The following is a 27,166-nucleotide window of genomic DNA, read 5'->3' as shown; positions in this document are numbered from 1 at the left end:
GCGGTAGCAGTGGCTTGTGGCAGATATGCCAGCCTCACAAGGTTTTAGGGGAGAGCACCTGCACCCCAGCCCTGTTTAGCAGTGGTGAGGCGCCCAGAGTCCTAAGTCCAACAAAAGGTAAGGTAAAAATGGGAGGCAAAAAGGGCAAAAATGCAGGGGAGACCACCCTAAGGCTGACAGGTCTAACAACCTCCTTTCACGCAACATATAACTCACTTACACACCAAACAACAATTTGTTTTTTGATTTGCAGCACTCAGAATGGAACTCTTGCATCTGTGATTACATGACATCCTCGACCCCAGAAAATATTTGCTGTCCAGAATTATGAGTTCTACTGGTGAATTCGCTAACTCCCTTTCCACACATCCTGAGGCCATGCACTAAAGAGGGTGGAAGCCCATGGTAGGTTGGGTTCAGGGAAGTACCGGAGGTCCGGCGCTATGACCAGCCATTACTGGATGGGCTGACTAGGCCCAACAGCGAACCTGGGTGGTGGCCCCCTAAAGTGGAGCCTGGCTAGAGGCTCAGCCCTTTGACCTAGTCCATCGGCGGAGAGCCAAAACCACCATATTAGAATTTGGCTGCAAATAGCATGATATTTGCAGTCAGTTGGTTGTTGATCATGATAAAAAAAATACTGGAAAACCCAAAGGTTAGTTAAAAAAATGGTCATTTTATAACATGTTTTAACAAAATCGAAATTTACTAACAAAACACATTTAAAATTCAGTTATAATTAGAAATCTTAAAACCACTGCAATTCAACTGTTATGATTGAGTAAATGAACCATGAGGGGCAGAGATGGTTACGGAATAAGATGGTCACTTTGTAAATCGTTCTTACCAATAGGGGTTGCTGCAGGAGGGCATATGACAGGTGAGGATCCAATACCTGCTTGGACCCGGGGGCATGTGATGCGGCCCATCATCATTTGAACTTTGAATGGGACCACCATCCCATGCTTTAGAAGATCAGCATGACCAGTTAGAAGCCTGCTCCCTCCATGACTGGGTTGCAGGTTCACTGGAGTATGAGCCCTAGTTAAGCAGCAACAACAATCCTAGTCAGGGTAAGAAGCAGGCAAACCCAAAATGAGCCTATGCTCACCCTCCGGTAGCTTGGCACAGAGCAGTTAGGCTTAACTTCGAGGCAATGAGTGAAGTATTTGTGCAACACTTCAAACAGTAAAAGAGTGTAAACACCACACAAATAGATTCCAAACCAGGTTAGAACAATAGAACTTAATTTCATAAATAAAACAAGACTGAAAAGACAAAGAGCCAATGAGTATAACTTGAGATATGATTTTTTAAAGAATATAAGACTGAAAATAGTGCTTAGAAGCAATAAGTGCCTACTTGGGTTATATGGTCGTGCCGAACTGTGACATAGTCGAAAGTTCAGGCTGACCACATTTGAGCATGGTCCAGATAAAGGGACCCGGTGAGGCCCGCTGAACAAAAGTACCTCGATCTTGCCTGCATAGATATTGAAGATACTGGTCGGCCACAGCCGAAGCGATGCATCAGTGTTGATAAACGCAATAAGGGAAATACTCTGATCCTGAACCATGCAGCAGAAGTGATGTCAGCCCCAATGAGCGAAGAGCTGCAATGCAGAGATTCATTATCGTTATTGAGGATGCCTTAGTTGGAGATGCAGTGACCTGCTGCAGTTGTGTTTCGGAAGGCGATGCGTCGGAGCCGATCCTCGCGGTAAGGTAAGGACGATGTGCCGGTACTGGTGATGCAACAGGAGCGTTGTGCTGTTTCTGATCCACGCAACAGGAGCGATGCACCAGTTCTGATCCATGCAACGATGCCCATGCACCGGTTTGAAAGAGTATGTGTGGGTTTTGCTGAAGCAAGCACTTTGGGCCTCACTTCCAAGGGCCCAGGACTGGGGTGGCACCAGTGTGCATGGCTGACTCACACGTTTTGCTGAGTCCAGGTGCAGAAGCAGGTAAGTTGGAAGTCTTTTACATTTCTGAGACATCGGATCAGGAGGCCATCCAGCGAGCCCATGGAGTCACTCTAACTTCAAGTGATGCAGATCCAGTCCTTCTCACCCAGGCAGGGGAACAACAGTCAGAAGGGCTGCACTGCAAGTCATGATTCCAGCAAAGCAGCAGTCCAGTAGAGTGGCAGCCATTTCATAGAACTGCAGTCCTTCTTCATGGCAGAGTCTTCACAGGTCCAGATGTGTACTAAAGTCATGGTGTAAGAAGGTCCAGCACTTATACCCAGTTTTTGTTTGTTTTAAGAGGTTTATATAGCTCAAACTAGACCCGAAGATATCAGTTATCAGAGCGCTTCACATGAGCACCAGTTCACATTTATTTTTTTGTTAGGCACAGGTAGATTAAGTGATTTGCCCAGAATCACAGGATGTTGAGCGTCGTTGCCGAGACTCGAACCTGGTTCCCCAGCTTCGAGGTCGACCGCTCTAGCCGAAAGGCTACATCCTCTCCATAGTTGTGCCTTTGAAGTGGGGAAGACTTCATAGGCAGGTCTTTATAGTGCACAGAGGTCCTCCCATCCTGCCCTGGCCCCAGACACACTACAAGGGGTTATACAGCCCTTTATGTGGGGACAGGACACAGCCTATTCAGTTGTAAGTGAGGCTGGGACCAGCTCCTCCCTCCCATACTGCCAGGGTGGTCCATCAAGTCGCACCTAAACTCCCATTGTGTGTGGCTGTCTAGGGGTAGTACAAAAAGCCCAGCAGTCACCCTCCCCAGACATGTATCGGAGACATGCAGGAGGCACCAAGTGGCTAAAGAAAGAAAATGCCTACTGGAATCAAGCTATCCTGGCTGAACAGGGGTGAAACCCCGTAACCGCTCCTAGGATGCTGGTTTCCAGTCCTGTGAGGAACTGGCCCGGCAGTTCGGGCTGGACTGTTACCATTGGGCGCAGGGTCAAGAATGATTTGCATATAGCCAGGTCTAAACTGGGGTGGCATGGTGAGCAAAAGCATCATAGATTTAACCCAGATCTCTTGACTGGGGGTGAATGTTTTGATTTGTTCTGCATTCTGTCCATCAATTGTGTCTTTTCCTTTCTAAAAGAGGCATTTTCAGAACTACAATTTAAAGTTGTGATTTTAAATTGTGATTACAGAGACAGCAAACTTAAAAGTCCATCGCTTCAGCATTGGGAATTACAATTAAAACATTTAGTAAGGTAATCCTAATGTTAGACTATGGGAGAGATAGGACTTACAGTAGCAAGAAATGCATTTGGGAGTTTTCAATTCCAGAACATGTAAAACTAAAACTTCTCCACAAATGCTGAACACGTTTTTCCTTTGCTCTATCTGCTACAGAGGAAGATTAGCCCTAAAGCCATCCAAACATGCTCACCTTAAAGTTATATCACTGAATATTAATGGATTGAACAGTTGCAGTGAAGAAACTTGACTCACTCAAAGCATAACCATGCTGATGCTGCTGCGATTCAGAAAACTCACCTATCTTCATCAGAAGTGGGCACACTAAAATGGGATTAGGTGGGGAAAGTAATTCACAGCTGCTGCACTGGCCCAAAGGAAAATCACCAAACACAATCCACTAACACCACCAGGAAAATCGGAGTACCATACTCATCAAGAAGAAATGCATTAGCTAAAACAAAAACACCAGGACAGACTCTGATCGTGGGCAATACATATGCCCCCAACAATGGTAAAACCCACTTCTTGAAGAACATGTCAAGGTTGTCAACTGATCTCAGGAAAACCAGGATTGTTGTTGGTGTGGACTGGAACATAGTAATCAATCCTATCCATGACTGAACGGGTCCTATAGACAAATGTAATGCAACATGCTTTGCGTGACATGATCAATGACCATGGCTTAGCAGATGGCTACCACCTGTTACATCCAAAGCATTACAGGAAGGAGTTGAAGCTGAAGAACTTCTATTTGGAAAGTTTTTTGAAGATTCGTCAAACGGCGCCAAATAAAAATCCAACTCTAATTTAGGAAAATAGAGAACTTAATAATGACACCAAAATGACAAAAATCAAGATGGGAAACCAGTGATATCAATTTTTTTAAATGTAAGCGCAAAATAATCAGCAAAAAATGACAAGAGCCAAACTGCAACAACTTAGATTTAATTCCGTACAGAGGGGGCAACACTGAGACATTTCTGGGCTTGGACGCCAGACTTCGCCTGTCGGAGCTTTCCCACATTTGTTGACGGCCACACCAGGACCCCAATCTTCAGCAACCTGCTGTAGTCTGATAAATCTTTGACCAGCTTTTTTCCAGAAAAATGTTTAAGTCTGAAGGTAACTCTTTGACCAGGACCTAACTTTGCTTTGCGTACGACACACACACTCCATCAGGCTGGGTTATGGGAACATACACTACGAAGGAATACTCAGCGGCAAGACTCATCCTTGACCCCCCCAAACTGACTCATATCACACCACATCTCAAGAAGCTGCACTGGTTCCCAATCCAAAAGAGATGTCAGTTCAAGATGTTGGTCCATGCAAACAGAGCCCTGCACAATGAAGGACCTACATGCATTAACAAACACATGACCTTCCATCATAAGACCAGACACCTCCAAACCACCTCCCTCTTCCTTGCAGACACCTCCCCGGATACACTGAAGCAACAGCAGAGGATTATCCTTCTCAGACCGGGCTGCCAAAGCTATGGAACAACCTTCCTGTGCTCCTCAGGAATGTCCCGTTGCACCAGAATTCGGGAAAGGACTCATTACCTGGCTGTTCGAATGAACAAGTCACAACATAGCAGTGAGCCACTCCAGTGCCTTGAGACCCTTAAGGGTGATTTGCTGCACTTTATAAATCTCTGATCGATTTCATTTAGTGACACTCCATCAGGCTCGGCCCCAAAACGTACCCTTGCCCTAGTTTAGTATGACCAGTTGTTATATGCTGCCACATAGTGTTATTTTGTTAAATAAAATATTCTCTATTTTTATAAATTGGATTTTTATTGTGTTGTGTTTTTGACTATTTAACTGTTTTGCTACTACTAACTGCTTTACTCATTTTCTTCATGTATGCCTACCTGCTCTGTGCCACAGCTACCTTGGTTTGTGCTCAGGTTTAAATTGCTGAGACCTTAACTGGACCGAACAAAAATAGTGCCATTATTACTAAGCCTGGGTGGAGTTCGTGAAGTTCTGCTATGTGGAACTCCGTGAAGTGACAAAAAAACTCAGCCGCAATATGCAGAGTTCTGTGAGGTTCAGAGTGCATTTGGGTCATGCCGTTCTCAGTAATTTTGAGCGCCAGGTGTTTGTCCCACGCTGTAAAATCATCGCATGTGGCACCATGCGCAGCGCAAGAGGGTGCAGCTTCCTTTCTGCTGCTTGAGTAATTTTTCTACTGGAGTGGCAGTACTGTTGCAACTCAATGCGAGTGGTCGCAACCAGCCCCGACCAGTCGCATTGAGAAATCCGACGGCCCATATTTAGAATGCTCACCAGGGGGCTGATTTTCCTCACTCGCTAAGTAGATCTTGGCAAGCACGTGCGAGGAAAAAAACCCTGCTCAGCTCCGCAGAACGGAGTGTTGGGGAACTCTGTGTGCTCTGCAGAATGCAGAAAACTCTGCTCAGTTCGCGAAGTTCAACGCCCAGGGTTAATTATTACTTGTGGTGAAATACCATCCACCTCAACTAATGTCCCACTTTCTCACAATAGGTTCAAATGCATCAACATTTCACTAGAGGCTTTACAATTAAATTACTTTTTAAAATATCTTTATTATAGTTTTAAACATACAGCACAGTAGAAAAATGTGCACCAATGACCAGATGTTACAATCAAGCAGGCCATCAGTACGAATGCAATCCTTGTGACGGGGATTGCATTCGTACTGATGGGACCAAATGTCCAGTGCAACATGGACCGTCCATATGCCTTGATACTGTGTTGTGCATTACGGGTACCATTCAGCCATTTGTAACATATTAGGCACTCATCTCGTAGAGACTGGAAAGAAAAACAAAGAAGCAGAATTCACAATAAGTGACAACAAAAGCCGGTGGGGTGGTACAGCTTCCAAAGTGATGGGGAGAAAACTAGCGGAGGGGGGAGGCAGCGTGGGCAACGTTGATAGGGATGGGAGTTCTAGCGAGTCAGCTTGCAGCCTTATGCATATATATGTGTTCATTTGTGCAGCCTCATGCAGGTTCGCCATTGGAACAAGGGGCCAGATAAAGGGTGTGCTCTAGTAGTTGTCCCCTGCCAGCAGGTACAGCTAGGAAGGGTGAGAAGGTTGTTGTATGTAAATGTAAATGTAAATGTATAGGCATTTATATAGCGCACTACTTACCCGTAGGGTCCCAAGGCGCTTCGACCGCTGCGAAACCCTTCCTGGCTTCCATGAGAGATGGTCCCTTAGTGGGTATCTCCAGGGTGAGACCAGGCATCCCCGGCGGTCTGGTGGGGCCGTTAGTGAGGATGAGGCAAGCTAATGCCCAGAGTTGCCGAGTGTGATCGCTGATCAGAGTGGGCACCGAGGCGAGAGAATTATCGAGTCCGCTGACCCTGGTCCAGAAACCTGCCGCGCCGGGAATCGAACCCTGGTCCCGGGCCGTCCTCTGCTCTCGGGTCTGCCGCCTCTAACCAGTGAGCCACACTACCTCACATTTTTATTTATTTTGTTTATTCGCAGCCAGACACTCAGGGTGGATGTGCTATCCCTTGGTAGATCTTGAAATGCCATTAGTAGTGCATCCCACCCCTGTGAAAGGGGACGCTGCCTTAGGATCTTGGCCTCCTATAGCATAGGCATGTTGTGCTCTGCCCCAGATCAGGTGACTACTGAGTGGAGCAATGCGGCTATCTGTGGCTAAGCATTAGATGTCCAGTGTTTAGACACCAAGCACTTTGCCAGCACCAAGCCAAGATCTAAAAAATGTACAGCAAGGCTAGTCTCTGAGTGTGGAGGAAGAGCCCCTGTGTGCAAGCCTCCCAGCTTTAGAGGGCGCCATTGCCAGTGAGCCGGCATAGGTGTGAGATAACCGGCTGCGAATAAATAGGGAGCAGCAGGTAAATAGTGTGTGTCAGCATGCTGGCACCGAGCAAGCGGCAGCAGGCATTTGCACTTGGGGAGTACTTATTTTTTTGGGCAGAGATGAGATAAGCCCTATGTAATAGGAAAAATGGAATGAGCTTAAACCTGATGTTCCTTGTCATTAAAGCAGATTCTGGTCCTCTCCTTCTCTGTGAGAGTTCTGCCAAGGTTTTCCTCACATTTAGCATTCAGGCCAGACTGGGGCACCAAAGTATGCTTGCCGAGGCCTTTGGTCAGTCAGGGGATGAGATGTCCACCTTGGCACATGACCGGCAGATACTAAGAATCACATGGATCACATGTTGCAGCGGTTCCTCCGCATCTATGCCCCAGTCTGAGTGTATCAACCATATAAGGACATTGTATATTAGGAAGTGACCAGAAAGTATGTTTTATTGTTCAACAGTCTCTGTATGGGGAGGAGAGCGCAGTTGCTCTCAGCCAGTGACTTACAAACAGCTGCTAGCACACTCCCCTCTCTGACCTGGTTAAAGAGGGGACGGCTGGTGTATAAGGGTTGACTGAGGCCATGAGACTCAGAACTAAAGCTTGGTCTATCAAGTACCTCTCCTTGCAACAGGCCCTTATCCTCAAGTAGTGATCCAAGGCAACTCACAATGGAAGAGGGCCGCCCCCGCAATCTACAAGAGTCTTGGGCGCATTAGATAAAAACAGAAATACAAAAGATTTGCGGCAATAACATACAGTCCAGACCCTTGGTGAAATGCACACATGACTTGGCTATATTGGCATGATTCACATGGCTATTCGAAAGTAAAGCAACTTTTCATCTTCCTTTAAGTAAACCGCTTGGAAGTGGGCTGCTAGGGGGGTACCCAAAGTCCCACTCCTTTGGTGTTATCTGATGGGCAGCGGCTCCATCGGAGGGCAAAGATGATGGGGTGCAGTGGGAAACTCTACCAGGTGCCTTCTCTGGGGGCCCATGTAGACCAGCCAAATCCAACGCAACAAGCAATTTCCCAAACCAAATCTGTGCAGCTCCTCAAATAAATACAGCCAATGAAAGGAATCAAAGAGCTTTTCGAAATCTAAGTCATGACATGTCACCCAGGGATAAAGCCTGGTTGCAATCTCCAAGACCCAATAGAGACTGAAAAAGGTTAACCAGGTACTTCAGCCCAGAACACAGCTGCTTTGATCCGAATGTATTAGCTTCAGAAGGAGGGGGATCAGTCAGATTCTTACTAAGAATTTTATAATCAGTGTTTTGAATGGCAAGGAGCTTGTAAGAGGAGAGAGATCAGCAAGGGTCTTTGCCAGGCTTAGGATTAGACACAAGAAGAGCCTCTCACAGGGGTGGGCGGGCTGCACTCCTCAAAGGTAATCATGTATAATTGATCCACTTTCGGGATAAGGAGATCAGTGTGCACCCGGTAAATTTCTAAGGGAAAGCCATCCGAGCATCTTGCCGACTGACTACGAGAGTCGGTCCACTTGTATCTCCTCTTGTATGATTGGAGCATCAAGTTCTAATTGCTGCTCTTGAGATATACGGATCAGGGCAATATAATTCAGCAAGGACTCAATGTCCCTACGAGAGCAGACCCACAGAGGAATGTTTAGTAATGAGCATTAAGGCCCCCTGGATTTTGTTCTGGGTGTGAACAGAGACGCTGGGGGCATTATAGATAGAAGTGATATGGCCACAGCTGTCAACCAGCCTGACCATCCAAGAGCCCCAGGTTTGTCCTGGTTGATGTGAAACTTTGGTCTGTGTTTCACTCAATAGTTAAGACATAGCAACCTGTCAAGTAGTGCAGGGTGACAAGTATGAGCAGCACTGAGCGTATGAGTACCACCTACAGAGCCCACAGCCTCAGTGTCAGAGCGAAGCAGCTCATCGTCAATGGGCCTCTGCACACTCACCATTGCATTGATGCATTGCCCCTATATTGCCACTTTAAATGCCTCCCATTCCCCAGTATTGGGTAATGGTGTGTCAGTGTTTAGCTCAAAGTAATTTGCTATAGCTTCATGCAACAGGGAGCAGAAAGTAGTGTCCTCCACGAAAGAGGGCTGCATGCACCTTTTCTGCATTGGGGGTTGTAACATACTTTGTCCAAGCCCAATCAGGAGGGGATTTTGATCTGAGATCATACAGCCCAGATAATGCATATGTGTGAACAAATATTCTAGTCAATTCTGACATGAAGTTCATGGGAAATTGAATAGAAGGAGTAATCTGGCGCTAGAGCCAGATACGTCAGAGGTCCCAGCGTAGCAACCAGTTAGCAAAGTGCTTAGCGGTAAGTGCTGTTGGTGCTTGTGGTGAGGGGGATGGAAGTACTTGTCAAGACAAGTATCTAGGACACAGTTATAGCCTGCCCACAGAACCCAAAGTTCAGAATCAATTATTTTAAGCTTGATTTATGCCAGGAAATTTAAGAAACACTGGACTAACAGTGTTGCCTTAGAAGGAAAAACCAGGACTATTTTTATTGTATGTATTGAGATTACTCTTAAGAAAATGTTGTAAGAAACCTTGATGAAATAGTGAGACAAGTTCTCAGATCATGTTCTTAAATATATAAGAAATGTGAAACATGTTAATGAAGATTACATGTTTTATTAAATGGTAACTCAGAAGAGGGACACAGGCGAAATGCTCTTCTTAGCTGCATTCTGAAACATTATGCTTATCTGTCCCTTGATGGAACTATAGTCACACATTTGTAAAATGTAATAAGGCCCTGCTCTCATGGGTCATTTGGTGTTATTTTCTTTTATTTAAATCCTTTTGCATGTGTAAGTTTTAGAATGTTGCTTTGTTGTAGCATGACTGAATGGCATGACATGTGCCACACACAGGAGGAGGTATATATTGCAGACAGTTTTTGTATAACTACAATAAAATTGCACTTTGGACTTCTCACTCTCAGTGTTTAAGCTAGTGTATACCACAAAAGCTATAAACATTCTCTGTAAGTAACTAATTATAGTTATAAATGATTCTTAACTGTTTAAAATCAAACTTTTCTATCACTTTTTTATAGGATTTTCAGGAGAAGATGATACGTTGGGAGCATATGGCAAAAGTGGTTGATTCTCTAAAGGCACAAATACAGCACGAAAGTGAGTGCAGATTAAATGCAGTCTCGGCTACTCTTGAACAGTTAATCTCAACAAGACAACTCTCTGCTAGGCAAAAGGAACATCAATTAACAGAACTACTAAGGGCATTCTGGGAGGAAGTAACAAGATATAACAATGGTAAGTACTACTCTAAGAATGTCCATTTCCCTCTCTTCCTCTCTCTCTAAGTCATGTAATGGCTGCCAGCAATAATTTCCTTGTATTGCTAGCAGCCAATCAGAGTTCTTGCTCCTGCGAGAGCCAGACTCCTGCAGGAGCAGATTGGCCCAAAGGAACAAAAGCTCCCTGGGCCAATCAGAACTCTTTATCTTTTTAAAATTGGGTTTGAGGAACTCTCACAGGAGTCCCTCGAACCAGACCGTCCAGATATACAAATATTTTTAAATCTTAATTTCTCAAACACTGCTGAACGGATTTACACCAAAGCATCAAAAAGCACAATCTATGTACCGAGATCTAGTTTTCTGCCAAATTTGGTGTAAATTTGTTCAGCAGTTTTTGTGGTAGCACTGCCTAAAGAAGTTTATGGAAAATGTATTGTGATTTTGTGTTTTGGGACCTCCCTTTATTTTTGGCCCTCGCTTGATGGATCACCCCAAAAAGTGCCATGTACCAACTAGGCAAAAAAAGCACTATCTGCGCAGAGTATAATATGCTTTTTATTTAAATTATTGAGCATGTTTGTGGCCATGACACGTGAATGGTGAAGCCTCAAGTGTATCATGATGCTTTTCCCTTCCCTCAACATACATATATTAAATAGCATATTATGCTTTGTGCATTCGGTTTATGGTTTATACCATGGTATTTTTGCATGTCTACTTGTTCTAAATAAATATATTTGTTCAAGATGAGGATGCAGAAGATCAAATTTGTGCTGTTATGTAAAATCACTGTGACTATCAGGAGTGACGACTTCTAGAAGGTTTGTTACTATGTGTAAAGTAATTGAAACATCCTATATCAGATGCAGTAAACAGTGTTTTTCTGATTTAAATTTCTCTGTGTTTTGGTAATCATAACTTTGTACTTTAGTAATAAATTTGAGAATATGTGTTTATTATTACTACCGTATTTTCCGGCGTATAAGACGACTTTTTAACCTCTTAAAATGTTATGGAAAGTCGGGGGTCGTCTTATACACCGGATGCTAAATTTGAAGGAATGTTTTCATGCGTTTTTACATAGCGCGGACTACACCCGAAGGTGTCAGACTGCTTCTACATTATATAAAAATGGGCTGATGTGAGCAACAATAACAATGGACAAATTACAAAAGCAAACATTAAGTTACATGGATCAAGAGTGACAATAGCGAGCAACCAAAATACATGAGGTAGCAATCGGTACATTCCTGGAGAAAAAGTGATAAGTGTGCAGGTTACAAAAGCATACAAAGCATACAAAGCATACAAAGTACGAGCCAAAATAAAATAAAATACATTCTCAAAATGGCTATGCAGGACTGCGTTGGACTGCACTGGAAGTGGGGGTAGTCTTATACGGCGAGTATAGCACGAAACCTACATTTTATTAAGCAAAGTAGGGGGTCGTCTTATACGCCGGGTCGTCTTATACGCCGGAAAATACGGTACATTTAATTTAAATAACGGTACTAAGTTAGGGTACCCTAGATAGCAATATTGTTTGACATAATAATCGAGGGCTAAATATTGTTTACAAAAATATTGTCACACTAGGTATAGATTACTAAATTGTAACTCAAACAGGGTGATATTTTTCGTAAACAATGTTTTTTTTTTATAATCCATTTTAAACGTAAACGATGTTTAGAACACAATATTTATGTCAGACAATATTCTACGATATTATGCTACTGCACCTTAAATAACATGTTTTGAGCTGCATTTAAATCCATTGATGATATATACATATAAATATATACATTCACCTAAAGCATGAACGCCCCAAAAACGGAAGTTTCCCAGGTATGATTAGCTATGCAAATCATAACCAGCACATCTGCCATGCTAACCATAATTAACACACCAACTGCAATGCTTATGACCTCACCTTTTATGTAACAAATGGCTTCACAAATGACGTTAATGATCTCACTAGTGGCATGACCTATTACTTTACCATTAACATTATAAATGAAATGACTATTGGTAGAGTATGATCTTTGGGTATCTGTTGGAGGCTAAGGTTATTGTTTGAAGTTTTCTTATTGATTGTTATAAATGTGTATTGTCACAAGCATTGCTGCTAACCACTTCTTCTTGTAGTCTTTAGGCAATGCTGGTTCCTCTCCTGCAACCAACCCCCATCTCACTAAAATGCTGCTGCACATACTGGTTGTAAGCTAAATCTAATTCTGGAATCTCAAGTCCTGTCAAATAAGTCAGATGATACCAAATTTAGTAGCCAAGCTTTTTGACCCCCCCCCCCCTTTAAATGTACCACTTCTTGTCAGATCCGCATGAAACCTATGAATCTCTGCACTCAACTTTACTTGTTACACCAACAGAAAAATTAACACGTAAATTCCTGACAAATGTTGGGCAGATTTCTTAAATAATGCCAAAGGTATCAAAACTATTAGCATATGACCACTTCTACTTTCATCCATGTACCCCCTTAGAGATCTGCATGAATCCTCACAAATCAGAAGTAAGTTCATCTGCCAAGTACCTGCCATATTGCAGATCTATGAAATGGCACCAAAAGAAGTAAGAAAGCAGAATGTTTTAATCTCCCACCCAATTTTAACTGTGCCCTCCATTAGATCCCCCCCACTCGCAGCAGATCTGTATGAAACCCAAGACTCCTAAACTCTGCCAGCTTGCTAACAACCTCCTAATCTAGTTGCAGATTCATTAAACAGCACCAAAGTTATTAGAACATGAAAAAGGTTTTGCCCCTCCACCCTTCCCGAAGAAGGAGTATAAAACTTGCCATACTCACAGCAGACTAAACATGCAATAAGCTTCCTAAATATAATGTGGATTTGTCAAAGAATACTTCATGTAGCATCAATCTGAACCTCTTTTTAACCACCCTTTCAACTCTGCTCCATCCTTAACTGATCTAAGCACATTTAAAAATACTAAGAATAGGCAAACCATGTTAAGTTTCAGACACATTTTATGCAAATTCATCAAACTGCACTGCAGTAAAATAGGGATAATTTACATAATTCAGTATATCATAATCATGGTGAATTACCAGAGAATTTCGAGAGATTAGGCATCATTACGCAAGAAGAGTAATTCTACATTGAGTTCTATGCTCGCTGCTCTGAGTGAAGGTCTAGTTTCAAGTTATGTTTTGTGTAATTCCATTCAGCGATTTTCTTTTTGTAGCCCTGAGCAAGTTTTCCTATGGAATTCCACAAGTGAAATGCTTTCTTTTGACAAGCTAACCTTTCTATTTTCCTTTCCTCTGACAGATCTGCATGAAACTTGACATGCTACTTGCACAAGTTGACCCTGCACACCAAAACAGTTAGTGAACACAATATTAATGCTTAGTATGCATTTGTTCATAAAAGAAATCCAAATGTTCTCCCAAGAAAGTCCAAAGTCAAGTTTCTTCTTTATTCAATCCTTTTATTCAAAATTGTAGATAAAAACCAATAGCCAGCGCGTTTCGTCCGCAAACCGGACTTCTTCAGGGCTTGATTCAAATATATCTTTATGGCACAGCTTCCAATTGGTCTTAAGACTTGTATTTTCAGTAATGATTCATATATATGGTACCGGCGTCTCGTGATACATGCGGTCGTCTGGTCGTCTTGACATGCTACACCTAAGCCAGATTTACTCTTGAATTTCAACGTTTCTATAGATTTGTTAAATGGTACCAAATATTTATACAAAACAAAAAATAGTTTTTTTTTTTAAAGTAAATCCTGACCTAAACAAATACAAGAAACAAGAAGATTGCAGTTTCGCTGACTTGCATCAAACCACAGGCGGTGCATGTACCGGCGGTACTGCCAGCACCTTGTTAAACACACAAAGAAATCTTTCTATTTACATATAGAGCCTGCACTCGAAGCTGGTTAGTAATCCACCCATTTAATTGAATTGGGCAGGAGGAAATCCAAGTCAATACATTGAGCAACATGCAGGATCCAGTTCGATTTAACAGGCAATTTTAATAAAGACGCATTTCAACTAAATATAGCCTTTCTCAATTTTTTAAATCAGCATTTTGAACTCCATTGCACATGCTCAAAATATACTTCCATTTACAAAACATGAAAGACATGCTATACAATTGTCCCTGTTTCCACAGTCATACATGCATTTCTTTGACCTCAGACATGTGCTCAGTCAGGAATCTATAACCAATCTGGCACTCATCCATGCCACTTTCAAAACGGTAAACTCCACTTACAAAAATGTCCTCTTCGAAGCCAAATGAGTAAATTAAACTAAGGTGTCACCATGGAAGTAAATAAAAGCTAAATGTTTTTCAAATTAGTGAACACATTTAAAAATGAACTCCTCCAGCTATAATAAAAAAATCTATTGAAAAGGTAAACAAATTTGTCTGCATCCTCACCTTTAACATTTAAGCAATATGAGTCATTGACCCTTCACACAACACCACAAATCACTCAAAATTAACTCTCACATCCCACTTAAGTATATCAGCCCTTTGCAATCCTACCAATGTATCACCAAATGCAATGTAAATTATAGTATTCAACCTCTGAACATTATATCCTACTACAAAGGAATACCTAAATCACGCTTCATCAAATCCCTGTATTATTCCACTGTCTCCCCCTACATCGTGAATAACTCCCTTTGGACCGGAGTCTTCCAACCAGATAAAGGGACCCCTCTATTTAAAAGTCTAACTTGAACTCTGAAAATGTCAGAGAGTCTCAACCTATCACTGACTTTCTCTTCCCAGCAAAATCACGTTGGCCAATACCACCTAAGACAAGCTAGTCTGGCTTTTATCTTTAATGAAGACAGAATCTGAGGCCATATAATTCATTAATGACACTCCTCTAATTACAGGCTTAGGGTGGCACTGAAGCCCTTCCTTGACCATTCTGCAGCTTTCATCACTTTTATAATTATGCACTCTTGGCGCTATTTCCACACATATGTGGCTTTCCAAATCTGTCTCCAAACAATTTTTCTCTTTCCTTGTAAAGGGACCACAATATGCTCAAATGAACCTCTCACCTCCCTCTCATTCATATATGGGTCTCTCATGGTTTCCGCCCAGCACATTTGATATTCAGTCATTACATGGAGAGCACATCAGACTTAGCTATCCTTCTCAAATCACACAATTTTCATATAATGTCTAAAAGCCAATCATCATTCCATACAACCTTGTTCATGACCTACTTAAAAACTGTTAAAAGCTAAATACTACAAAGGTAGAATGTATACTGATCAGTGGTGGCCGCCTACAACCACAGATTGAGAGCTGATCCAACAAAATGCAATTAGATGGCTTCACCAATTTCTTCTCTGCAAGTGCCACATCCTATTGCTTCAAGAACTGGCCCGGCCTTTTTCTTAAACACCTTGTCAATAGGTAAGTCAAGCCAGTCTGCTTCCAGGTCTATCTGCTACACATGATGAAACCCCTTTTTCTAGCACTCGCCTTCCAAATGGTTATGCAGGCCCATATACTGTCTCACTGATTGGGGCAATGCCCTCTTGATTTGCCTCCCTGACACCATACTCATTTCATTGAAAGCCACCACCCTTGCAGCATTTCCTGAGATAAAAAATGTAGCCATATTATTCTCCCACTCAAAAACCATCACTGGCTCCAAAAACAAATAAACTATATCAATAACCAGATCATTGTGCATGTTGTAAAAGACATGCAAACAAAAACCTGAGAAGCTACAATTTAGAATCTCCTTCATTTTTTGTGGCCATGCTACCAACAGTACTTTTTCAAGTTTGAAAGAGAAACTTTATTATTTAAAGAATGCAACAAGGTATACACAATAAATCAAAATTGCAATGCACTTACTAACAATGGATTAACTAATAATAATAAAAAGTTAGAAAAATCTAAATAGTTGTATATTTGGGAAAGGTTATAACAACTGCCAAGAGAGAAAAGGTCAAAGGGAAATAATGTAATAGCAATACATCTATACATATTAATAAAGCATTACATGGCCAGCAATTTGGGGTGATTGTAGGTTTGAATTTATGTAAAGAAGTTGGAGTAAACATAAGTCGATTATATATAAAGAAAAGTGTTTGAGTTGTACTAGCCGATCAATGAGGTCTTGAAAATTGTTTGCCACAATTTGTCCCAAAATGTAGTGGACCACGAAGTATAAAAATCATATTCCCATTGTAGTTCAATGTTGGCCTTATTTCTATGTCTAGAAGTTTATTGAGGAACTTGTAAATAGATGAGGCACTTGGTTGGGCACTTAAAATAGGAAGAATATTGCAATGAGATAGAAAAGTGAGTGAAATCGAAGATAGTAAAGCCGAAGAAGAAGATACAATTTGAATCACAGTCTTAAATTTGTTAGAATATAACTTTGGTAGATTATAAAGTGATTGTGCTTCAGAAAGGTAAGAAAGGTTCCATTCGGGTAAAGTTGATGAAGGTGAAGATAAATAATGCATCATATGTGTAAGAGTAAGAGATTGTTGGTGTGAAAAAGGTGAAAGGAAGGAGAGTTCAAATTCTTTCCACAATGGAAATGAATCAAAGACTGATTGATTTAAGCATTTAGAAAGTCGTTTAAGGAGGTAGGCATTATGATAAGATTGGAAATCAGGGAAATGTACACCACCATATGATTTATTGCATTTAAGCATGACTAGGGACAGACTTGGTTTTTTTTTTATTCCACAAAAAAGTAGATAAAATAGAATTAATTGTGTTGAAAAATATGAGGGAATTTTAAAAGGAATAGCAGAAATGGTATAGAAGACAACAGGAGCGAGCATCATTCTGATAGTGTCGAGTTTGCCCCACCAATATAAAAATAAAGGATTCCATTTAGTAATGGAATTAGATAGCGCGGAAAGTACTTGAGTCATATTTAATGATAATGTATGTTTTTATAAAAGAAGCAAACCATAGCCCAAGATATTTAATTTTTGGGGAGATCTATGTGAAATTAGTAGAAACAAAATCTTGTTTAAAACATAACACATTTAGAGGAAGGATTTCACATTTATCACGATTTAATTTATAACCACAAAGTAAAGAAAAAGCATTGACTTCTGCAATGAAAGCTGGGAGAGAGTATTCTGGTTTAGTCAAGTATAATAAAATATTATCTGCATAGACACTCATTTTAATATGAGTTTTACCATGTTGAAAACCAAATATATTTGGATTTTGTTTAATTTTAGTAAGAAAAGGTTATAATGCAAGGATGAAGAGAAACGGAGAGAGAGGATAGCCCTGACTAAATAGAACCATTAGCAAAAATAAAAGCTTTGGGTAATGTGTATAGTAAAGTGGAGAAGTGTGGCTCACTGGTTAGAGCAGGCAGACCTGCCCCTCTTAGCTAGCCCATCCAACCTCTATGTCACCTATTGAATCCATGTGAATATTCTAATTTCCCTGACCTAGCCCAATGAGCCTGGGACCAGGGTTCAATTCCTGGCTCGGCGGGTCTTGAGTCCTAAAATGTCCATGGACTCGACAATTCTCGGGTTCATGGGTTCACACTCTGCGACTCTGGGCAATAGCTTCCTTAATCTCCACAACGGCCCCTCGCGGCGGGATTCCTGGCTTTCACCTTGCGGATACCCTGCCGGGGTTATCTCACAGGGGAATACCAGGACGGGTTCCCTAAGCAAGCGCTTAGAAACCAGTGGTGATTTGCGCTATATAAATTCCTGTACATTTACATTTACATTAAAGAAATATAAGAGATAAATGTAGGGCCGAAGCCAAACCAGGAAAGGGTATGAAAAATAAAAGACCAACCCATGTGGTCAAAGGCTTTTCCTACATCAAGAGAGATAGCTGCAAGTGATTAGGAGTATTTTTGGAATTTATGCAATATGTTAAAGAAAAATCTAGCATTGTCAGAGATAATCCTACCCCTAATGAAGCCAGATTGTTCTTTGCAAATAATGGAAGGTATTTTTTTGGGGGGGGCAAATACTTTATAATCGGAGTTGACTAAAGAGACTTACAGAGTGTCTGATTGCTGTTACGTCTTACAGTATTTTTACATTGCAAACGTGCCTGATTTTAGCATTACAAACTGTAAAACAAGATATCAGGATTACAGGAGCCTGTTTAGAAGTTCTCATTAATACTGCCAGAACTTACAATGACTGGCTGGCTGGCCTAACAACCGGCCAGGAGAAATAGTAGACAACCTCATATGTTGGATTTATATCATGTGGTCTTATCGTATACCTTTTTACATAAAGTTTATTCTAGTTTTTATAAAACCCGTGTGGAGTCTATTTGTGGTGGCAGCATTGGGTTGTTGTGAGCAAGGTTACAAATACTTTACACGTTAGCCTTGAAGATAAGCCTGGCTGCTCGTACCAAGCTACCAAGGGGGTGAGCGGGGCTATCTAAGAAGGTGACCTTCCTTTCCCCGACATTGGAACGTGGGTACCTACTGGTCTAAGCTACCTACCTCAGCCAACCAGGGATCCCGGGTCTAAAACCTCCTCTATGTCAACTTCATCAACATGAAAATGCATTCAACAGTGTGGACAGAGACCCCCATAGGAAACTCCTCTGCCTCTACCTTTGTGCCAGATAAACTCTTACGATGGAATTGCCTGCAATATAGTAAATGGAGAACAACTCACGGAAGTCTTTCCAGTATCCATCAGGGTTATTTGCTTTTGCCTTTTCTCTTCCTGCTGTCCATAGACTGGACCATTAAGACATCCACAGCAATGAGAAAAAATGGGATCCAGTGAACTCATTGGATGCAGCTAAATGACCAGCACTTTGCAGATGACCGTGCCCTATTCTCCCATACCGATCTGCAGATGCAAGAGAAGACCAACAAAGTGGCAGCGACATCAGCACAACTTGGCCTCAACTTCCACAGGGGAAAGATGAATATCCTGAAGGCTAACATGACCAGCACAACTACAGTAACTCTTGCAGGCAATGCACTGGAAGAGGTTGAGTCCTTCACCTGCCTGGGCAGTGTCGTAGACAAACAGGGAGGAACAGACGCAGACATCGGGGCAAGAATTGGCCATACAAGGGCTGCCTTCATTCAGTTAAAGAAGAGCTGAAACTACAAGGACCTAATGCTGCTAACCAATATCAGGCTTTTTAACACCAATGTGAAAACAGTCCTTTTGTATGGAGCAGAAACGTGGACGACAATGGTGACCACCTCCAACAAAGTCCAGCCCTTCATCAACACCTGTCTGAGAAACATTCTCCAAATCCGCTGACCAAACAGTATCAGCAACAACACCCTGTTGCAGCAGACTTTTTAACTCCCTGCTCATGAAGAAATCATGAAAAGAATCTGGGGCTATGATAGAAATGGGAATTTCTGGTTGGTTAAGGCTTGCACCAAAGTCAGGCAGAAACCACCATTCTAAGCCAGGGCAAGGAAATCACCCGCCAAGATAACCCCTGCTCACCCTCTTGGTAGCTTGGCACGAGCAGTCCGGCTTATCTCAGAGGCGATGTGTAAAGCATTTGCACACGCACCCCCAGCAACAACATCTCAGGCCCCCCACAAAAAGAACACCACACAAGGTTATATAAAAATAGCCTTTGTATTATCAAAACACATCAGAATCACAGGATGTACATTGTGCCAACTGGCACGGGCAATATTCACAGGGGATTATGTACATGGGACAGGGCCTCATGGACCACTGTCAGGAATAAGCACTTTTAGAACTAGCACTTGGTAGAAATAACACTTTGTGGACATAGAATAACAATCACTGTAGCACAAAAAAAGAAAATGTAGCGCACAACCAGTAATCACTGGTAACAGGTAAGTACAACCTACGCAACCCTAACCACCTTAGGAGAATATTACTCAGGGAGCCAGGACCTCACTAGCAACACCTGTAATAATAATAAATCTTTATTCGGCTTATTCACAATGGAAAAACCATAAAAGTACACAAGATGTCAAAACACAGTAAAAGTAAGCATGTTACATTTGATTCCGATAAAATTCATATCGCAGTTAAAAAGAGAAAAGTTAATCAGGAAATGTGAAAAATACCGCTTATGGTCGGTGTGGCAAGGTTTTTAAAGATTCTTTCTGTGTTTCACAATACATTTTAAGAAACTACTAATAAAATAACAGACATTCGGTGTTTCCAACATTTGCAGTCTTAAAAGGGCAGGTCTGCACTGTCTCAATCCCCAAGATTTCAGTATCGGTAAAAGCCAGATCTTTCTGTGGGCTTGATGGTATTTACAGAGCAGGATTACGTGCAGATTCGACTGCATTGATATACCGTCACAAGGACAAGGCGGGAGTAAGGCGTCCCAACAATTTTGTGACGGGAAGGTGACCATTCTAAAGAACATATTTAGCCTAAATCTTGTAATAAGCATTCTCTCGTAAGTTGGTATTTGAAGTTCTAAGTACGGGTGAATGACAAAGGCTATTTGGATCATATTTGAATGGATCACTGCCGTTTTTGTGGAGTTGGATGTGAGTCTTAACGTTTCCAAATGGCATAATGCTTGGCGTTTCAGATCTTTTTTTGGGATGTCCGTTATGGTTGTCGGGTCTAAATAGTAGCTCTCAAGGCCTAAATCAGTAAGAAAGTTCCTGACATATAGGAGCCACTTTATTTTTACGGAGTTGTCCATATTCATTGCATCTGTGATAATGGCTTGGGTCAAAACATTTTTGCTTGATTTCCAGATGCGTCGCCACAACATCAGAGGTTCAATTTTAATTAAGTCCTCTAAGTAGGGTATGGCTAATTCTAGGTGCATTGCATAGATTGAGGTGCCTTTGGGGGTAGCTAATAAGAATCTTAAGAAGGTGTTTTCCACCCTTTGAATAGGACTAACATCTGTATACCCCCAGACTCCTGCACCATATGTTGCTATAGCCTGGCATTTGGCATTATAGATCTTAAGTAGCTCTGTTGGTGGTCTCTTGCCTAGTTTCCGAGAGAAAGTTTTTAGTGCTGCAATTGATCTCCTAAATAAAAGTGCCCTTGTGCTCACTGCTTGCTTCCAAGAGAGTTGATCATCTATTACAACCCCCAAGTAAGGATAGTGTGGGGTAGGTTCAAGCTTTTGGTTATTGAGGACTATAGGATAGGTTCTTTTTCGATGTCTGCCAACTGTCATTACGAACGTTTTTTTTACGTTCACCTTTAGATCTAAATTGCCCATAAAGGACGTATATCTATTTACTGCTTTTTGGAGCTCTTTGGGTGTTCGTGCTAAGATGACGGCGTCGTCCGCGTAGAGCAGGGCTGGGATCAGGCGGCGGTTTATGCGTGGGAGGTCCTGGGCCCCCCCCAACATCTCCCCCTCCAAACCATTGGTGTAGAGTGAGAAGAGGAAGGGGGCCAGGACACATCCCTGCCTGACCCCACGCCCTACGCTAAACGGAGACGTCAACTCACCATTGACACCAAAGCGTACTCTGGCTGTAGCCCCGGTGTAGAGTTCTTTGAGAAAGTCTAAAAGGGGTGGATCTATTCCCAATTGGGCTAAGACCCTCCACAGCTTCCTATGCGACACGCAGTCGAAAGCTGCGGAGAGGTCGACAAAGACCATATATATCTTGGTGGGGATGGCCTGTGTATACTTCCCCATTATTAGTGTAAGATTGAGGACCTGCTCTAGGGTACCAAATCCTTCTCGGAATCCAAATTGGATATCCGAAATTATGCCCCGGTCCTCGGTCCACTGCTGGAGACGCTCTAGAATGACTCTCCCCACTACTTTCCCGAGCGAATCCAGCAGTGAAATGGGCCGGTAGCATTTTACATCTTGTCGGTCCCCCTTTTTAAAGATGGGAACCATTATTGATTTTGTCCAAGATGTTAGGATTCCCTCACTTGCTGCTGCTGTACATACTCTAGTTAAGATGGGGGCCCAGAGGTCTTGATTGCTTTTAAAAAGGTCCACCGGGACCCCGTCGGGTCCTGGTGCCTTGCCTGTTTTGCTATTCTGCAGAGCGTCTATAAGGTCTGGAATATCAAACGGGACCAGAATAGGGTAATTTACCTTGGGAGGAGGGGATTCTGTTGGAGAAGTGTTCTTAAAGATTTCCTCAAAGTGAGAAACCCAGGTATTTTCATCGATAGCGACTTCTATTTTTGGGGTATCTCTTTCTGTGAGATATGGGGTTCTGACCGTGCGCCAGAAAAGCTCGCTATTTTGTGAGACTGCGCCATGGTGAAGATCATCCCATAGCTTCTGCTTTAGTTGGGCAGTTCTCAGCTTTCTTTCCCCTACGTATTGTCGCCTGAGCGACTGGATCTGGGCCGCATCACGTGGGTTATTTTTGAGTGCGGATTTCAGCTTTGATAGAGCCACTGTGCAGTTATGAACACCTGTACTAGAAAGAACAGCCACCTAAGTATCACAATACATTTAGGGGTATAGGCATAAGATCATTACACATGATGCATCACAACATTCAGAGGTGTAGGGAAAAACACATGATGCATAAACATACATTCAGCGGTGTAGGGAAAAGCACATGACACATAAAAACACATTAAGAGGTGCAGAAAAGAACAATTGCGCGGAAATCACATAAGCCACAACCTGTGACTGTCCCCAGGCCAACTGACCTCTCTGGAGCTAGGGGGCCCTGTGTCCCAAATGTCAGGGGGCCGAAACGGAGGAGCTGCCCACTAAGTGCTGGACAGCTGTAGCAGGGAGCCTGGCACCAGCGTGCCTCCTGGCTCTTCTCTTGTGGCTTGCAATTTGAACAAAGGGGCCCACACGTGGGAGCCTGGCAGGCTCTGTGACCCAAAACAACAGTGGAGCCTCGTGGGCTTTGATCGCATACTGTGTGCCCGCTGTGGGGGGAGCGCCCCGCTGCCAGCCGGGGCCGCTCTACCACCCTGAATGCCCCCTTTGATGGCGGAGTCCCCCTCGGGGGACTCAAAAACAAAGATATGCCCCAAGGGCCCTCGTGGGCCAACTCAGCCACGCACCTGTCGGTGGAGTCCCGCTTGTGGGACTCCAAATCATGAAATGCCCCCTGAGCCCCTCGTGGGCTCGAGAAACAACTTGCCCCGTCGTTGAAGAGGCCCGCTGCCTCTCGGGGCCGCTCTACACGGGGAGCCCCAACGAGACGCCCGCACTCACCGCGATAGGGGGGGGCATCTCCGTCGGCTGCTTCTGCTCCTGGCAGCGGCTCTCCGGGTTTCTTTGGCGCGGGCTCTGCTTGGCTTCCCAAGACCGGGGGAAGCGGAGGGAGGAATCGGCTGGTCCCGCCCACGTCCAGGCGGCTTGTGCCTGGCTTCCTGTTACTGGGGGCCGCCAATGGCAACGTGGCCCTCGGTCGGGAGGCGGACCCAGCGCCTTCAAGGTGATCTCCGGCCCGGCGGCGGTGATTCTCGTCACCTAGCCACAGGAGGGGTAGGCTCCCTCTATATGACAGCAATGGTTTCAGCAAGAAAAAGGAACAGGGGGCAATAAGCGGCAGGCTGAGCGGGATGGGCACCCACTCCGCAAATCACCACACGAAAGGGGGGATCCCCACGCCAGGGAATCCCCTGAGACAGACAGGGAACCACGCAGAGCTGCCTCTAGAGCGCCCCCAGGCTCTACAACAATAAGGAAGTCAGGGTGCAGTGCTCCCCAGCGCTAGGCTGCCCCAGAGACCAGCAACAAGTCCTTCAGGTGGTGGGGGGGGCAAGGCTGGGCCCAGGGTCCAGCTCACAGGGTCCTCCTAGGCAGAGAGGCAATCCCCAGTGGCGGTCCTCCTGGCACCAAGCAGCAGCAGGCCCCCCTCCAAAATAAGATAAGCAAGGAACAGTCCACCAGGCCTGCAGGATATCCAGGGGCTGGGCAGGGCCCAGGGAGGCAAGCCTTCCCCTCAGCCCCAGCAGCAGCACGCCCCTGGTAGATTCCAGTCAGAAACAGCCTCACAGCCTCATTTTATACAGAAAAATCCTTTGTCTTTAGGGTGTAGGGTGGGGGCAAAACCAGACGCAGCTGGTTTGGAGCACTCTGATGGGCTCAGCCCCTCTCACTATTCACTGGCCAGGCTAGGGTCATTTGACGCACCACAGGGGGCGGAGCCAGCATTGTGTGGGGGAAAGCCCAGCCCTATTCAGGTCCCAGGTGCAGCCCCTCCCTGCCATCAACATGCACATCTTCCCATTCACCACTGGGGCAGACCCACCCAGACTCCTGGAGCCTGGCACACCAGCCAGCTCCAGCCAATCACAAGCCAGCACATTCACTGCACAGACAGCCAACTTCTAGAAGTGGCACTTCCACACTAGACACATGAACGCCACAAACATCATCGAACAGCATTCAATCTCACGAGTTCGCACATACCAAACTCAACCTTGCACTCCCCACGCGTCAGGAATTACCATGGACACACACATTCCCCATGCATTCGTATGGGAGGGCAGGCCAATCTCACACACCCACTCAGAGAGCGCACACACTTTACACTGCGCCACAGTGCAAAGGTGTGCAAAGACCAGAAGTCATTATAATTATGTAACACTAAAAGGCAAAAAGTTCAGGGGTGAACCTGCCAGAAGGGCCAAGTCCAACAGGCTGGATACGTCACTCCCTCTGCAAGCCCACATTAAAAACCACCTGGCAAGCCCTCATCTGGAACCATCAAGATGAAAGGAAAAGAGGAAGCCGCGAGGCTGACTACAGGGAGATGGGTTACACCTGGAGTCAGATTGAAAGAAAAGCCCAGGACAGAGATGGCTGGAGACTCCTGATGGCCTATATCCCAGGAGGGGTAGTAGGCATTAGTAAATGAGTAACTAATACAGAGAAACTGCATTTTGTTTCAGTATTGCCCATGTGGTTAGGATTTCTTGTACCTTAAGTTATTTGGGGACTGAAGAACAGTATTTGGCATTCAACGTTTCTTGGTGGTTGTGCTTAGTCAAAAGTGGTGTGTAACTGTTGCCTTGTTTCAGTGTCTTATATTCGTGTGATAAAGCTTTGCCAATGAAAGTGTAAGAATCTTGAATCAAAAGGTTACCTCAATACACCTTCTTCTGGTTCTTTAACTAAATCAAGATGATGTTAATTTGGCCATTTCGCATTGATTCTAAAAAACTATTTTTTTTTCCTGCTGTGCTCCTTGTGCATCACTATTTGAGTTAATGCCTTTTTTGAAAGGTCTGATGCATTTAAATGGACCTCTTTAGGTTTCGCCTGCCCAGTGCGTGCCCTGTGCTTGTGCAATCTATTGTTTTTAATAAAAATCTTAAAAAGGGGTTACATCCCACAACTTGCTTTCCTGGCTTTTCTTTAGTTCCTGTGCTTGACACTTACCCTTCCTCCATTTCTATTGGCTGTTGCATATTTTCCTGCATTTACCAATGCTTGTTCCTCATCTGCTTTGCTTATCAGTTTCCTGTAGCTGAAATACTGTTAACATCCGCTTAGGTGGAACCATTTTTTTAAATAAACGTTTGCCTCTTTCTGCTTTTTGATCATGCGTGATACTATAATTAAATTAGCAGATTTGCAATGTATCAACCAGAGAGAGATTGTCATTTGCCCAGAATCATAGGATGTTTCACCTCTCGAAACCCAGCTCTCGAGTCAGCAGCTGTGGCAGCTGTGGCCGCTGTGCCACGTCCATGATACTTTTCAGGGAGCTTCCTCTTCTTCCCAATGTATTTTTTTGTGAAAGTTTTGCCTCACCCTGCTTTTTTGGAGTATTGTAATCAGCCTCAAAGTGATTCTTGCACACCATCAAATTCTGATGGCTTTCTGCGTGGCACATAAAGTGAAAACCTTGATCTAACGCATTTGCCTAGGATGCATGGGTGATACTTTAAGGCACTGTGATGTAAATTTACCCCAACACCGAATGACCAGTCACCCTGATCATTACCATCCTGTGATGGAAAGACAATGTCTCTGCATATGGTCCTGTCAACTGGCACAACCCCTGCCCTCAATTAAGCTCTGATGCTTTTCAGGTAATTAGGAGCTCTACACTTGTTGGCACGATGTTGGCTGCCAAGTCACAAAGGCCACAGGATAATCACAACCTTACTTCACACAGTCAATCAAGAGAAAAGAGACAAAATCACAGCCCTTCCTTCCAAAATAAATTATGTCCCTGTGAGAAAATAATGTTTTCAAGCAAAATGACCATCACACGCAAGCGTGGGCGATCGATCTGCTTGCCTCAGAGTGTATAACTGCCACTGTTGGGTGGTGACGTAAGTAATGGGTTAGAATATACTTATAACAAGAAATACCTTGAAGTAGTGCAAGGAACTGTGGGCATAGGAAGCTAAAAAAAATGGGCAGTATTATTGAAAAGAGACTCACACTCTCCCATGTTTAAGTATCTTGCCCATTTCAGTTTATATTGCTGGTGAAACAGAGTTCACTATCTTTGTTTTGTTTGCTATAATTATGATGATTTAAACTTTCATCCATTACTTTGTTTACCTCTGTGATTTGTGTCCCCATTTCCTAACAATGGAGTAGCCAGAAAATTAAATGCCCCCCATTTCAGTGAAGGACCATACCTCTAATCTTAAAACATGTGAAGTGGCCAAACTTGACCCTCCTTCGAAGAGTTCCCTGCATGCTTCCATCCATGCATCCATTGACACCCCAGCTACTAATTTACATATATTCATTCATCCACCTGTCCTTCCCTTCGCCTTTCCATCCAATAAGTCCATCCATGCATCCTATCACCCCTTTATATATCCATCCTGCATTTCAACCTTCCACTCATCATTATATTCATTAATCCATCCATCCTTTCACCTAGCCATCCTTACACGATCCCTTCATCCATCATTTCAGTCATCTTCCAATTTTTCCATTCATGCACCCGTTCACCTAACAATACTTTCCCTCTTC

The 27,166-nt window shown here is 43.5% G+C and overlaps 1 protein-coding gene across 1 annotated transcript in view; it reads left to right on the top strand.

Annotated features, from left to right (window-relative positions):
• Positions 1-27,166, top strand: part of LOC147661127 (evC complex member EVC-like) — a 354,890-nt gene that overhangs the window by 200,321 nt on the left and 127,403 nt on the right. Inside the window, exon 9 of the mRNA XM_086951302.1 lies at positions 10,087-10,303. Coding sequence (XP_086807428.1) covers positions 10,087-10,303 — 217 coding nt within the window. The remainder of the gene's footprint in view (positions 1-10,086; positions 10,304-27,166) is intronic.

This window comes from Lissotriton vulgaris, unplaced genomic scaffold (assembly GCF_964263255.1).
Source record: "Lissotriton vulgaris unplaced genomic scaffold, aLisVul1.2 SCAFFOLD_1323, whole genome shotgun sequence".
Classification (NCBI taxonomy): Eukaryota; Metazoa; Chordata; class Amphibia; order Caudata; family Salamandridae; genus Lissotriton; species Lissotriton vulgaris.
Note: the sequence above shows the minus strand (reverse complement) of the source record. Positions and strands in the feature narration are given on the sequence as shown.